Raw genomic sequence first — 16,783 nt, 5'->3', positions numbered from 1 at the left:
CCACTTACGAGCGCCTCTGAATCAGGCCCAGAGGTTTTTGTAAGGTCACAAAGGCCAAATCGCCAGCTTTTGGCCAGGGACCATAAATTTGGCTAAGTTGATAATGGTCATACATGCATTCTTCAATATTTTACTGAATGTGCAAATTTCCATATTTATTCAGAGTGACAGGTGTAATGCACATGCACTTGTATGTAAAGGAGACATTTTCTCTGTATATTACGTCACAATCACATCTGCAATCCCTTTTCAAGAAAGGATTCATTAACAATTTATCACATGTTCATAGGAAGTGGTAGGAGAAAACCACAAAGACAAGTATCTGTATGCATACAGTATAATGCATGTGTAAAGGCCATACCGTTCATGTACATCTGATGAACTGTATGACGATAGCCTGGGAAGACCGTTCTTGTCATGGTCATGAACCACATTTTCTGGGATCTCCTGGATAGAAGGAAACACCCCTGCAACAGTAATGTAAAATTACTGCCAAGTACATAATATAAATATATTAACTCATGACTGAAAATGAATTACAGAAATGAACAAAAAGGACAAAGAAATAAAAACACATCAAGAAAAGTTTAAGGGAACATGCGAGGCTGGTCCAGACAGACGTCTTCTGTTTTCAGGAAAGAAATAATAAAAAAAAAAAAAAAAAGAAGGCGTCTAACAAATACCCCTTTCAGACATACAGCCTGGGAAATTTCCTGCTCAGACCCGGGAATTTCTCCTGTGCAAATTCCCGGATCTGGAATTTCTCCTGTGCAAATTCCCGGATCTGAGCAGGAAATTCCCCCCTTTCACACTACAGCGTTTACGTGGGAAATTCCCAGGTAGACCCCTTTCAGACATAAGAAGGCTTTTTTAGTTATTACCTGCCTCTCCTATGCCCTTCCTAGCCTGTCCCCTCTCCGGCTGCTGCTGCTGCTATCATCATGCAGCAGGCAGCCGACCAATCACTACAGGCATTTTATTTTATTATTATTAAATTATTTCAATGTGCCCTGGTGGTCCAACGGGAGTGCAGATGGCCCGCTGTGGCAGAGACCCGCCGCCAGTGTCTGGTGCTGAGGATGGTGAGCAGCAGCGATGAGCGTCCTATAGGACGCTCTGCGCTACCAAATCAATGTATAAGCTGCTTGGTGCAGCCCGGGAGTAGTAAATTCCTGGGTAATACCATTCAGACATAAACTGGGTAATTTCCCGGGACTTAAGCCGGGAAATTCCCTGGTCGATTGAAGGGTCGGCTACCCGGGAACGTGTTCCCGGGTAGGTACCTTTCAGACATACGCTGCAACCCGGGAATTTGGCTGAGGCCGGCCAATTTCCCGGGATTCTCGGCATGTCTGAAAGGGGTATAAATAAGCCCTGTCTAGTCTAGAGGGATGTTTGAGAACATTGACATCACTGGATTTATTTGTTCTCCAATTGCCCTGATATACAATATCACAGGACATGCCCCTGAACAGAATCACAGGGTCCTACATAAATTTCAGTCTGGGAAAGGAGACGGATAAAAAAATCTACCATATTTTTACAATCACCATAGTCTCATCAACCCTTACCATGTTCATTTTAAATGTATCATTCAGGAAAAAGTGCAATACACAAGAACCAAAGCCTAGGGAGGGATGTCCCATTACTGATGGAGCCAGGGGAGAATATCTTGGGATCTGAAGGGTCCAAGACATGAAAAATCCACAGATTGAAACTGAGAACAAGGGGTTAAAAATAATACAACACATTTTAGGGGTTCTTAAATTATTTAATGAACATGTTGGGGAGCAAATATTATCTGATCTTATGCATGCAGAACTAAAATATTTCAAAATTATGGACTTTAAGTTTAAAACAATAATGTTTTACATGATAAACTAAATGTAGAGATGTGTGGACAACATGGTGGCATAGAGGTTAGCATTACAACCTCACAGCACTAGGGTCATGTCTGCAGTTCCAAAATGGGCCCTATCTTTGTGCAGTGTGTGTGTGTGTGTGTGTTTCCTCAGGAATTATATATGTGAAAAACTCCCTTGTATTGCCATTTGTTTCTTAAACTAAGGGGTAAGACCTGACACTTTTCACGCACACACACACACATATCTCCTGCTCTGGGGGTGTTCGACCTGAGCGGTCAAATAGGGGCGCCACCCAAAGAGGGCGCACCCATTCCCAGCATCCCGGTTTGGCTCGCGGGTTGTCAAATCGGGGGGTTGGGGACCCTGGAGTCTGAATGAATGCTGCGCGGATGCACGCGGCATCCATTCAGTGCCATGAGAGGGCTAGGGGAGGCCCAGCTAGTGAGGCTCCCCCCAGCCTGACGTTATTTGGAGGCGTGGTAATTCGATAAGGAGCGCAGAGCACTCGGCCGGCCCAGGGCGCTATTAGCCCTGAAGCCGGCCATTTTATATATATATATATATATATATATATATATATATATGGCAGCACACAGACCGTGCAATGGTTAGCATTACTGCACGGAGTTTGAATACTCTAAGCACAACGGAATTTGCTGCGCTATATAAGAAACTGTTAATAAATAAATATTCTCCCGGTGCTTGCGTAGGTTTCCTCCGTGTAGTCCGGTTTCCTCTCACACTACAAAGTACACTAGGTTAATTGGCTCCCAACAAAAATTTACCTTATATGTATGTGTGTGTGAGCATGTGATAGGGAATATAGACTGTAAGCTCCACTGGGGCAGGGATGGATGTGATTAGCCAAGTATTCTTTGCAAAGCACTGCGGAATATGTGTGTGCTACATAAATAACTGGTAATATATATATATGTACACATATATACATACACTTGAATCCCTGGAGCTTTATGGTGAAGATGGGTCTAAGGGCCTGATTCATTATGGATTGGCCGATTGTTGCATCCTGCACATGCATCACAGTGAGAGTAGGCTACACTGTGATCGCACTGCGATTACGCAGAGCACGGTAAGCTATCGCAAAGTGAGTAATAGGTAGTCAGCAATTGGAGGTGGTGATGGGGGAGTGGTTGGAGAAACGCAGGCGTGCCTGTCCGTTTGACCGGCGTTACATGGGCGTGCCTAAATTGCGTGCAACGAGGTTAGCAATTTCTAAGTAAGGTCAGGGCTGCTGTAATTCTGCGTGAGGGGCTGATGGTACTCGATGTTACTGATGTAAACGCAGGACTGCAAGGTATTACGGATGTGAGATAGTGGTAGTGGGAGGCAGTGGGCATCTCTATGCTGGCAGTGCGACGGCATTGCGATAGCAATCATTAACATATTTTCGCAGCAGACCTGCGTGTGATTACGGAGCTGCGATCGCAATAGATATCCTTAATGAATCGGGCCCTGAGTGTAATTCATTGTGCTCATGAATAACAGTGTAGGTGCACTAGAAAGATTAGAAAGTCATGATAAATAAAGGGGATTTATGTGTACAGTACAGTGTCGGGGTTACTCTTGTAATGAATACTCCAGTCTGTACTTGTGAAAGTAAAGCACTGTTGCTTGAACCATTCTGTGATCAGGCGTTATATTGTTTTTTGGCAGAGCCTCAACCCTTCCAACAGGTACAAAATGCTCTGCTCCAGGGCTTCCCACTTAATTTATAATTCAAATGATAAAGTAAAGGAAAAGGTTACATACCAAGAAATGAAATATTTAAAAAATCAGCTCATTTGAGCATTTTATTGGTGTAACCAGACAAACAGGTAAGCATCATAAAAAAGAGCAAACGTTTCAGGGCAGAACAATGGCCTCTTCCTCAGAGGAATATGATTTACAAATAACGTCATGTTGCACTGAGGAAGAGGGCCATTGTTCTGGCCAAAATATTTACTCTTGTAGTGTAGCCTTGTCCTTTACTACACTGTATGGTATGAAGGCATTGGTAGAATTGATTCAAATGCTCAAAGAAAATGTATAAACAAAAATATCATTGAATTACCATTTACAACAATGAGAACTTTTTTCCACTGCGTATTTCCTACTTTGGGTGTCTGACAAAATAAGATCTTGTGCTTGTCTGAGACAAAGATTCGATCTAATACAAATTTGGAGATGACGGAATGTGAGAGGTTACTGAGGGATCCATTCCTGCAAATACTTCTGAGTAGTTGCCGACGATCTTTGTGGATGAGATCGATGACTGTCATGTTTTTCATAGGATCTGCGGTTGTCTGAAATAAATAAATATGTAACTAAATAACATGTTGTTATTAGACCAAGTTTAAAGGGTTAACTCCACTGAAAACAAAATTACTACTGAGTGAAATTTAAGAAGTTAAAATAAAACAAGAGGCAATACTCATTTGCCAGATCTACTGGGTTCCTAATGCATGTAACAGTCTCAGTCTACTCATCACTATTCTAGCCGTTTGCCTGTTTTGATGCTCCTTCCATGACTAAGAAGTTCCTCTGCTCAACCAAGCACGTGGTTCTCCTATGGAGCAAATGAGTGTGGGATAGCTTCAGAGATTCTGTGCTCTGGATATGGGGTGCCAACCCCATTCAAGAACATGTCAACGAAAGCCTCTGGTTTAAGGTTACCGATTGTTTTACAAAGCATTCAAAGTGAATGCTATTTACAGATCAAAGAGGAAGCCTAGACTTCAGAGCAGAGAAAATACTGTGATGTCACACTGGTGACTGCTTGATTGGTTTCCCTCAATGTAGGAGAGCACAGCTTGCAGTATGGAAGATCTGCAGCAGTTCTCTCTTTCCCGTCAGCATGGATAGATACACTGCCACCTGAATATAAGAGTGGCTTACATGTCGGCTGCTGTTATATTAAGGTCACACTGAATTTATCAATGTGAACAGAACAGTAGCAGAGACTTGAGATAAGCTATACGGTTAAAAATAAAATATATATTTTTTAACAGTAAACAAAAAAAAAAACTATATAAAAATATAAGTCACTTAACAGAAGAGTGCAAGTTACATCCTTCAAATAAAGGCGGAAAATGAGTTTGGGGGAGAGAAGTACGAGAAGTGAAGTTCTAAGTGTGAGACAGGAACACATTAGGTTCCAGAATTCAAAAGAGAAATCAAAGGAAAGTAGAGAGTTTAGGGGGGTTTCTCCGGCTGTAGGTTAACCAGAACAATGTCGCACAGAGGCAATGGTATTTGCACCATGGAGAGATTGGTGCTAGATAAATGAGAAAAACTTGAGAATCCTAGTCAAGGGGATTACCTGATTCATCGGAGTCCTGGCGCTCATTTAGAAACCGTACTTAATTACTGTATAAAGTCCAATCAAGAGATATTGTTGTAGGGAGATATTGGGCCTGATGCGGAGTTGGATGGAAAAAAAAATAAACACCTGGGAACAGGCATATGTATACTTAAATCCAACTCTGCTTGGCCCATCTTTGCAATTACATCCAACTCTGCTTGGCCCACAGTTGTGCAACACACCGTTGGTGATCTTTGCCTACTTGAGAATACAGAGTGTAGACGCACTTAAAATGCGTATAACTCTGCATCACCTGTACTTGTGTACAATTAGCACCATATAACGCGCAGTGTGAGAGCATGCAAGATATGCTCAAGCATGTTCAACTCAGCATCATGCTCATTGTTTTCAATCAGGTGGGTATTGTGTAAATACATCCAAAATTATTTATCCACCCCAGCTAATGACCTGGTGATCATTCTAAATCTCAGTGTAGTGCACCACTTCACCTTCCTCACCTATCTTAAACCTGCATGTGCGGGGGCTTCTGTTTGTCCACATCAAACCAAGGTTGGAAAGATTAAGCTACAGTCCAGTGATTCACCCAAGAACAATACCAGGTAGGTAAAATGGATGATACACTATAACATATATATACAAATAAGTTACAAAAAACTACAAATATCTTCATAGCCCCTATAAAGCGAACATATACTACATAATATGCTCATATTACAGAAAAGTAACTACAAAAAGAATCATTGATAACTTTGGTTTTGCTTCTTTCTCTCCTGATCCTATCTGTTTTCCTCCTATATAATGTACTTGGAATAGCAAGGTATTTTATTTCACTATGCTATAAAAAGAAAGTACTAACTTCTCAATAAATAAAAACATGAAACCTACTAGTACAAAAATAGTAATAAAAAATGACTCTGTTTAGTTACACATTGCAATCCTGAGAAGTGTGGTCTAGTCATGAAGGCATACAAAACAAGTTTGGTACGGGATGCTGGCAACTGGGATCCTGGCGGTCAGAATCCAGACGTCGGGATCCCGACAGGGTTATTATACCGACACTTGTTGGTCGGTATGCTAACCATCATGCTAAGCTTTGGCATCTCAACTGCCGGGAGGCCGTTCGCATCCCATACAAAACATCCAGTTAAGAGCATCCATTTGAGAGGCCCTAGTTAGGATTTTTTTTTCCTGGACATAGAAGCAGTGTCATTATATATAAGGGAGAAAAGAGGAAAAACAGTGGGGTATTATAGCAAGAAACTCAATTTTCACTGTATACTTATACACTGGGGCTTCAGTCGCTCCATATAGCCCCTCGCCAGTTCCCGGGCGACTCAGCTGTGTTGAGCTTAAAATGTGCATGATATTCACATAAATAAAACTGGGAGCGACAAATCTACTCTTCTAGATTACATTGATCAATCGACTTGTGACATTTTGAAGAAGATCTATGTGCGACTGTGTCTGAATCTGAGTAAAAAAAAGCTCTGATGTGAGCGGTTGCGGTTCCGATGTGTTTAATCTGGACTTTGTAAGTGTGCAAAACTAATTCATGTGCTGTTAAAGTCTCACTCTAACGTCTCTAGTACACTATAAGCGGCTTTTCACTGCATCTGCAATGTGTATAAGAAGCAAAACTAAAAAGAGAAGTACGGTACGCTACACCTCTCGGATAATCTCTTTCACGCTGGGCGTCTCGTATAGACGCTGGGTGTATGAGTACACATATGTACATATGGTAGGTTAATGGTTAAAGACACTAACCCAAATCAACACACAAGCAAAATGAACACTGTGTGCAGAATGCCAAAGTACTGGACAGTGAATGGGTGAAAACCACCTGAATATTAGTTGTTACAAGATAAATAAGTGATGGAAGAAAGCTTATGTTTATTTGTAACGTGTGCTCGCATTTCACTTTACACAGCACTACATACAATGCCGGATTGAAAACATATCTTATCGAAAGATACAGACTATATTAGATATGCCTCACAAAAGGACATATACAGTGCCTTGCAAATGTATTCACACCCCTTGGCTTTTTACCTTTTTTACATTACAACCTGTAATTTATTTATTTTTTTAATCTGAATTTTATGTGATGGATCTGCACAAAATAGTCTAATTTGGTGAAGTGAAACAAGAAAAATATATATAAAAAAGAATCTTTATAAATAAACTTGGCATGTGCATATGTAATCACCGCCTTTGCTATGAAGCCCCTCAAGAGTTCTGGCGCAACCAATTACCTTCAGAAGTCACACAATTAGTGAAATGAAGTCCACCTGTGTGAAATCTAAGTGTCACATGATCTGTCAGTATAAACACACCTTTTCTGAGAGGCCCCAGAGGCTGCAACACCACTAAGCAAGAGGCATCACACCATGAAGACCAAGGAGCTCTCCAAACAAGTCAGGGACAAAGTTGTTAAGAAGCACAATTCTGAGTTGGGTTATAAAAAAAAAAAATATCCAAATCTTTGATGATCCCCCAGAGCCAGGGTCGGCTCTAGGGGTGTTCGACCTGTGTGGTCGCACAAGGGCGCCCCCTTCCCCAACATCCCGATTTCAGCGGGACAGTACTGTACTGCTGTTAAACCTGTGGGCCTAAAGTGGCCCGTGGGTGATCAAATCAGGGGGTTGGGGACCCCCACTGCCGCAGCCGTGCCGGACCCCGGAGACTCTGAACGGATGCTGCACACATGCGAGCAACATCCATTTAGTGACGGGAGAGGGCTGGTGGAAGCCCAGCTAGTGAGGCTCCCCCCAGCCTGACGTTATTTGGAGGCGGGCACGCCTACTAATAACGTCACGTAGGTGGTGTGGCCTATGGTAATTAGGTCACGCCCCATTTTCGGTACACTGGAGCCCCCATTCGCCCCCATTTTCAGGCGCACTGGAGAGGGCTGGCACAGGGTGGTCCGACCCTGGAGCCGGCCCTGTCCGGAGCACCATCAAATCCATCATCATCAAATGGAAAGAACATGGTACCACAACAAACCTGCCAAGAGAGGGCCGCCCACCAAAACTCACAGATCGGGCAAGGAGGGCATTAATCAGAGAGGCAGCACAGAGACCAAAGATAACCCTGAAGGAGCTGCAGCGTTCCACAGCAGAGACTGGTATATCCTTGAGGAATGGGCAAAAATCCCAGGGGCAAGATGCGGCAAGCTCATAGAGACTTATCCAAAGCGACTTGCAGCTGTAATTGCCGCAAAAGGTGGCTTGACAAAGTACTGACTTTAGGGGGGGTGAATAGTTATCTGTTATGTTATCCTAAATGTTGTTTGATTCACAATATTAAAAAAAAAAACACAACCTCACAGTTGTAGGCATGTTCTGTGAATGAAATGCTGCACACCTTCAAACAATCCATTTTAATTCCAGGTTGTGAGGCAACAAGACAGGAAAAATGCAAAGGGGGTGAATACTTTTGCAAGGCACTGTACATGAGACATAATAATACATTTAATTAATGACTAACTGCTTCCTGACAAGAGCACATTCTAACAATTTGAGTCACTGCTCGTTCAATTGCCTGCATTTGCGGTATGTCAAAAGGTAGTGAACAGCGAGTTGACTAGTCCCATAAAAAGTGCAATGAGAGAGTGTGCTGGAAATACCTGTAAGCAGAGAGTAAAGGTGTACGCTCCTATCACTCCGGCAGTCTGAGGATTGTGGTGTATCTTCTTGCTGCCCACGAGAACTCAGAAGTTTGATGATGCGTGTTTCACCAGGGCTTATTCACATCACAGCCTGGTGTGCACAGACAAACCCCTCCCTATTTGTGTGGTCATAAAATGCACTTCATATACAATATCCTGGTGTTTTAACATGTTGTTTAATTATTGGATAGGTTAGCAAAATTTCTAACAGTAAGAAAAAAGGAATACTCAAATGCATATGTAACTAGCACTGGATCAGTGTTATCAGTGATAAAATCACAGGTTATAATACTCAATTGTAGACAGAAAAAGATATAAAATACGTATACAGTAGAAGAGCATTCAGATTTACATAAAAATATTTTATATTTTTAGAAATATCTTATTAAATGGTATTATAAACAGAATAAAATAAAAAAAAAAATTTAATAAAAAAGGTGTGTGTAATGCTTATCAGTTATAAGGTGGAATGTTGTGTATTTTACTGGTGTTGAATATAATAAGTGAATATTCATGTGAAGTTGAAATATTGTGTATTTCACTGGATAAATAAAATAAATATTAAGTTGAGGAGATGGAATAGTGGGATAACAATAATAAGAGGTATTGATGACTAGTAAAATTATAAGAACAAGTTTTGTAAGTAAAGCGTAAAAGGTGTGATAAAATAGTGTGTAAGTGCAAGCAGGGGCTGGCTGGCAACTTTTAGCCTGGGGGGCAAATGCATGCTGGCGGCCCTGGCAGAGGAGTAGCGTGTAGCCAGAGTGCCCGAAGAACGTACGTGCTACGGCGCCGCCCCCCCTCAAGTGTTTCAGGGAGGAGGTGGGTCCATATGGGATTAATGTAAGGTAAAAATAAAGATTAGGGGCAGCCCCCTGTCGTAGTGCCCATATTCAGTGCCCCCGTGTGCCACAGGAGTGAACACCCTTATTCAGGCCTCCAGTAGTGCCCCCAGTAGTGATCCCCCCCTATGCAGTGCCCCTTGTGCCCCCAGTAGTGGTTCCCCTGTTCAGTGCCCCTTGTGCCCCCAGTAGTAAGCCCCTTATATAGTGCCCCCAATAGTGGTACCCCCTATGCAGTGCCCCCAGTAGCAGTCCACCCCCCCATGCAGTGCCCCCAATAGAGGTAACCCTTATGCAATGTCCCTTAAATAGTGGCCCCAGTTGTAGTCTCCCCCCTATGCAGTACCCCCAGTATTGCCCTTTATGTAGAGCCCCCAGCAGTGGTCCCTCGCAGTGCCCCCAGTGGTAGTCCCCTCCCCCTATGTAGTGCCCCTAGTAGTAGTCCCCTCCCCCCTATGCAGTGCCCCTAGTAGTAGTCCCCTCCCCTTGTAGTGCCCCCAGTAGTAGTAGTCACCCTTTGTAGTTCCCCCAGTAGTAGTAGTCCCCCCCTTGTAGTGCCCCCAGTAGTAATCCACCCCCCTGGTAGTGCCCCCAGTAGTAATCCCCCCCTGGTAGTGCCACCATAGAAATCCCTCCCCCTGGTAGTGCCACCATAGAAATCCCCCCCTGGTAGTGCCCCCATAGTAATCCCCCCCTGGTAGTGCCCCCAGTAGTAGTAGTCCCCCTTTGTAGTTCCCCCAGTAGTAGTAGTCCCCCCCTTGTAGTGCCCCCAGTAGTAATCCACCCCCTTTGTAGTTCCCCCAGTAGTAGTAGTCCCCCCCTTGTAGTGCCCCCAGTAGTAATCCACCCCCTTGGTAGTGCCCCCAGTAGTAATCCCCCCCTGGTAGTGCCACCATAGAAATCCCCCCTGGTAGTGCCACCATAGAAATCCCCCCCCCCTGGTAGTGCCCCCAGTAGTAATCCCCCCCTGGTAGTGCCACCATAGAAATCCCCCCCTGGTAGTGCCACCATAGAAATCCCCCCCCCTGGTAGTACCCCCATAGTAATCCCCCCCCCCAGTAGAGAGAGACTTTAAAAAAAAAAAAAAAACCTTACCTGAAACTCCCGCTCCTGGTCCCGACACTTCCACCGGCTCCTCTGGCCGCTTTGCATTATGGGAGAGACGTCGTCATGACGATGGCTCTCCCATTACCCACTGCGGGAGCCGGAAGATGGCTCCCGCAGTGGGAGCAGCGGCAGCCGATGAGAGTCTGACAGACTCTCAGCGGCTGCTGATTACAGCAAACACACAGCTGCCGGCTCCGGCGGCTGTGTGTTTGTGCTGTGTAGCGCTGACCGGACTCCGTCCGGTCAGCGCTACACACGCGGTGCAGTCTGTGTCACAGTGACACAGACTGCACAGGCCCGCGGCCCGCATGACGCTGCGGCCCGGGGGGCACATGGCACCCTGCCCCCCGGCCAAGCCCGCCACTGAGTGCAAGTGTTGCAAAATGTGGAGTAATGTTATATTAGCAACTTATTTCTATAAAACTGGATAACGGGAAATCACACAAACATCTATACACACATGAAGGAGATATAGCTGATCCATATACATGTTACTTATGTCAGACCAAACGTTGTCACTTGGATGGGATGAAATATATCGACAATATTTTTAGCATTTGAAAAGGCGATGTAGCGTTCCTCAATAATTTCATCCCTTTACTGAATAAGAATGACCCAAATATCTAACTGACATATGAGGTCAGCAATGAACAGATCTTTTAGAGCTGAAGATTTACAAAGACCTACAGGGGATGTTAGTAACAGAATTGTTCAGGAACAGCACAACGACAAACAGCCTGCTGCACAGCACTAGCTCACATTTCCCAAGAACTATCCAACACATTAAAGATCAATTAAGGAAGCCCAATCATCCCTCATTTTGCAAGAAGCCAAACTTAAGTATTAACATACACAATTAAAATTTGTGGGGGACTTCTCTTATGAATGGAGGGAAATCGGAGGCATTATCAATGAGCATTGGCCAATCTTCTTATCAGACTCAGAACTTGCACTAAAAGTAGGCCCAAAAATATCTATGAGCTGGAGATATTCACCAACTTTGCATGACTATCTAGTACAAAGTCACTTTACTAAGTCACCCGCTAACACAACTAAAATAATGGGAACTTACCCCTGCGGAACATGCAAGGTGTGTGAACATACTGAAAAAAGTACCACGAATACTGACAAATATGGGGACAAAAATCGAAATTAAGGATTACATCATCTGTCGTAACACTAAAGTTATCTACTGTATTGCCTGTTCATGCAACATGAGATTTGTTGGAATGACAATGAGGACGCTTGAACAGAAAATACTGGAGCACATAGGGAATGTGAGAAATGCCAGCAATGACCTCCTCTTCAAAAAAAACAACTTGCAACTGTAGCAAAGCATTTTCACTATACACATCCCAATACTCACAAAGACCTAAAGGTATTAGACTTAGAAATTATGAAAATGGGCATCAGGGGAGATGTTACCAAGGAGCTCCATAAGAAATAGAACAAATGGACAATCAAATTAGGGTCTCTAGGCCCCAATGGTCTTAAGAAACATTCATTTTACAGTCTTCCTCCCCACATATAACCTCTGACATAAGTAACATGTATATATATCTCCTGTGTGTATATACTGTATGTATATACGACTTCCCTTTTTACAGCTTTAAAGTTGTTAACCTAACCCTACTCCAAATTCTGCAACACTTGCACACTATTTTATCACACCTTTTACACTTTACTTACAATAGTTGTTCTTATATTTTAAGAGTCATCAATACCGGTTATTATTGTTGTCCCACTACTCCATCTCACTCACCTTAATATTTAACATTTCACCTTCACTTATAAACACTCACTCTCACCTTTTTATTATATATTTTTACTTTTATTCTATTGTATTTATAATACCATTAAATCAAAATATTTTATATTTTAAAGATATACATTTTTTACATATGTCTTCTCTGTATGATCATCTTTATGTATTTTATTCTGTTATATTTTTTTTCTATATTCAATTGAGTATTATAACCTAGGATTTTATGACTGATAACACAGATCCACTACATATGCATTTGACTATTCCTTTATTCTTACTGTTAGATGTTTTGCTTAGCTATCTAATATTATTTAAACTCTAGGATATTGTATATGAAGTGCATTTTAATTATGACAAGACAACTGAGTGTGAATCTATTTTATAAAATTATCTGTTAGCCATTTGAGACTGCATTTACAATCAGAGATGTCTATACCATCAGACACCTCCTGCCGAATATGCGTTTTAGGAAGGATGGAATTCAGGGGCATCTCAAGAGAGGAGGGGGCCCGTGTGTATTCCCTGTCTGGGGCACCCACCTCTCTTCCCGGCGGCCGGCAGCCAACTGTAGCGGCTTGCCGGCCACCAAAGCATTAGTAGACTCTGGCCACTGGAGTGTGTCCGGAGTCTACTGTGCATAACGCCGGAAAATGGCCGCAGCGGCAATTTTTCTGGCTTTTTGTACAGCGCTGACACGCGGCGTGGGACCTCGGAGGGGTACGTTTTAAATGGGTGCAGGGTGTGCAGTGCAGACCCCCTCTGGACCCGGGTGTATTGCACACCCTGCACCCATTATAGATAGCCCCTGATGGAATAGCAAAGCTGCCTGTGTGCGGATTTGCATTTCCGTCCTCTGCCGAATCAGGCCCTTCTAATTGCATGTTTTGCAGTGTTTTTATATTGTGATCTATTGAGCTTAGATTATTGCAAAATTTTATCGCAATAGATAATTATCTCCTAGAGAACCTTTCAGTATATCATTTTGAACAATTTTATATATTTTTAACATAATTCTCAGTGTCATTTAATTTTAACTATATTAAATATAAATCATATTTTAAATACTATTTTGAATAGACTTAAGGGTGCACCAAAAAAGGCGCTTTTGTCTTTCTGAGTCACCTCTGTGAATCACCCCACTGAGTACAGAACTACATATGTAAGTATTTTGAATATATTTTTATTTCAAGAAAGCATCACACAGATGTAAGTAGTTGTTTTTTTTTTTTGTATGGTTTGTAAATATGTTACAATCTAGTTAGGTCATCTGGAGAGGCAAACCATCTGCCAGACGATAGGACCAGATTATGGCTGATCTTATTTGAGGAACAAAGAGAAGCATACATGGATGAAAGTTGAACATATTGCCAAGCTTATAAAGATTTGTTGCAGTTGGAAACCTCTTATAGATTCCACATATTCATCTTAACAATTGCACTAGCTGTTCAAAAGCAAACCCACTGACTAAATCTCATGGTTAGGTGGTAAGCCCTTGTTAGCATGGTTCTCACTAATATCTGGATGTTTATGTATCTGTCTCATAACTAAATTATATTTTGTGTATTGCACTATGCAATATGCTCTTTGAAAAATGTAATTAATAATCATAGCACATTATCATACTCCCAGTACAAATCAGGACAGGGGTGTGGTTGTGTCACATTGGGGCATTCCTTGGGATTCTGAAAGCTTCCTTTACAGTAAACATCTCAGCATTGTAGCCAAGTACAACACCACCTCACCACCTCTGTGCTGTGTTGATGTTAAGAGCTACCTAATAAAATTAAAGATATTTACTATTTAAGACATATACCCTTCCCTAGATAAAAAAATGAAAAAAATATAATTAAATAACCTTTAACCAAACAAGCCACATCGTACAACCTTAGGCAGTTGCCCTTCTCTGTGTCCAAATCCACAAATCTGTGTAGAATTGTTAAATGAGTGAGTACAAGCCAATCAATTAAAGCACATGCTATCCTATCCCAAAGCAAAGCAACACAAGAGAACCAATCCTTCTTCTAAACAGCAAATTAAAATTGACAGCTGCCAAAAAAATAAAGGGAGAGCTAGCACGTTGAATAGACTTAACTAAAGATGGTCAATCAACACTTATTTCCTTATTTCAATATATGATGGCAATCTAGTTCATACTTGGAAACTGCTATTTTTTTCCCTACTGTGTATGTGGATTTGTCTGAGATTTTGCTTTGCGTATACGGACATCAACACAGTGGGAGAGACAGGCTCAGCACATTCAATAGCATGGACACCCGACACATTTTGATTTTAAAGAAAGTACAAAGACGCAGCAGGAAGGAAAATCAGCCGCGAATGCGCATGAATTAGAATCAGCCCCAATATGTTTATCATTGTGATATTTCTATGTACTATAAATGCAGGCATTTTTTTTCTCTCTCTAAATTGGAATTCCCACAAGCATTTGGACAACTTGGCTCAGAATATGTATTATTGTTTTCTCCCTGCTGCTTTGATTGTTGCATTTGTCAACCCTTTCCTCGGTTCCCAGAGATAGTGGTTCAATTACCAGCATTCCTTTGAAGTGAACAAGGAGTGAAATCTATTTATCTTGTACTTGCTTTGAGCATCTGTTCTCTCTCTCTCTCTCTCATCCATACATACCTGGCTATCGGTCTGCAACTCCCTTGTTTCTGTCACAGTAATTTTTTCGACTTCAGGTAACATGGTCAATGATCCTGGTCTCATTCCATAACCTTAGTATTTCAAGCAAAAAAACAAAAAAAACAAACATACTATTTACACAAGATAAAATACAAATCCAATGCAAATGGTAAAGTTATATATACTCCAACGACCAACCCATCTCTCTCCTCCCTTTTGCCTCCAAACTCCTTGAGTGTATTTACAACCGCCTCACCACATTTCTTTCCTCCCACTTCCTCCTTGACCCTTTTCAGTCTGGCCTCCGTTTTCTCCACTCCACTGAAACTGCCCTCACGAAAGTCAGCAACGACCTCCTTGCTGCCAAATCCAAGGGTTACTACTCCCGGATTATTCTCCTTGACCTCTCTGCTGCTTTTGACACTGTGGACAACACTCTATTGCTGCATATCATTCACTCCCTTGGTCTACGTGACACTGCTCTCTGCTGGCTGTCCTCCTACCTCTCTGACCGTTCCTTCTCTGTTTCCTCTCACGACTCCTCCTCCCCCCTCAGCCTCTTACAGTAGGTGTTCCCCAAGGTTCTGTTCTTGGACCTCTCCTATTCTCTCTCTATATTTCCTCTCTAGGTAAACTCATCTGCTCTTTTGACCTCCATTATCATCTCTATGCTGATGATGCTCAGATCTACCTTTCCTCACATGACCCCTCTCTACTGACTCATATCTCCTACTGTCTCTCTGCTATCTCTTCCAGGATGTCCCAGCGATTTCTCAAACTTAATATGTCTAAAACTGAGCTGATCATCTTCCCACCCTCCCACATAACCTCATTTCCCACTATTTCTTTAACAATAGATAGTTATGCTATCTCATCTAGTCCCAAAGTGCGTTGTCTTAGGGTCATCCTGGACTCTTCCCTCTCCTTCAAACCACATATTCACAACCTCTCACAGTCCTGTCGTTTCCATCTCACAAATAATTTCAAGATCAGACCCTTTCTCACCCAAGATGCCACCAAAACATTCATTAGTCATCTCCAGATTGGACTACTGTAACCTCCTCCTATCGGGCCTCCCCAAATCCCTTCTCTCTCCTCTCCAATCTGTGCTCAATGCTGCTGCTCGGCTCATCTTCCTCTCCAAATGCTCTACATCTGCCTCCCCTCTCCTACAAGCCCTCCACTGGCTCCCCTTCCCTTTCAGAACCCAATTCAAGGTTCTCACGTTCAATTACAAAGCCCTCACCCATTCCTCTCCCATTTACTTCTCTGATCTCATCTCCCTTCACTCTTCTATCCACCCTCTTTGTTCACTTAATACACGCCGCCTTTCATACCAATTGATTACCTCCTCCCACTCCCGCCTCCAAGATTTTGCCCGCGCTGCTCCCCACTTTTGCAACTCCCTCCCTCTTCCCATCAGACTCTGCAACTCTCTACAATCATTCAAACTAGCTCTTAAGACCCACTACTTCATTAAAGCCTTCCAAATCTCATCCTAACTTGTTGCTACATCTTGCTACATCTTCCTTCCTCCCCACCTACCCCATCTGTGTCACTCCTGTTTGCCTG

General features: G+C 42.6%; 1 protein-coding gene across 2 annotated transcripts in view; it reads right to left on the bottom strand.

Annotated features, from left to right (window-relative positions):
• The window catches only part of CHST10 (carbohydrate sulfotransferase 10), a 29,957-nt gene that overhangs the window by 2,227 nt on the left and 10,947 nt on the right, over window positions 1-16,783 (bottom strand). For both annotated transcript variants that reach the window (XM_088454072.1, XM_088454071.1), the window contains exons 3-5: window positions 15,212-15,303; window positions 3,937-4,168; window positions 362-467 (exon numbers count right to left, since the gene is read on the bottom strand). In XM_088454072.1, the coding sequence (XP_088310198.1) occupies window positions 362-467; window positions 3,937-4,168; window positions 15,212-15,303 (430 nt within the window). The remainder of the gene's footprint in view (window positions 1-361; window positions 468-3,936; window positions 4,169-15,211; window positions 15,304-16,783) is intronic.

Source organism: Taudactylus pleione, unplaced genomic scaffold, assembly GCF_031769625.1.
Source record: "Taudactylus pleione unplaced genomic scaffold, aTauple2 ptg000609l, whole genome shotgun sequence".
Lineage (NCBI taxonomy): Eukaryota > Metazoa > Chordata > Amphibia > Anura > Myobatrachidae > Taudactylus > Taudactylus pleione.
Note: the sequence above shows the minus strand (reverse complement) of the source record. Positions and strands in the feature narration are given on the sequence as shown.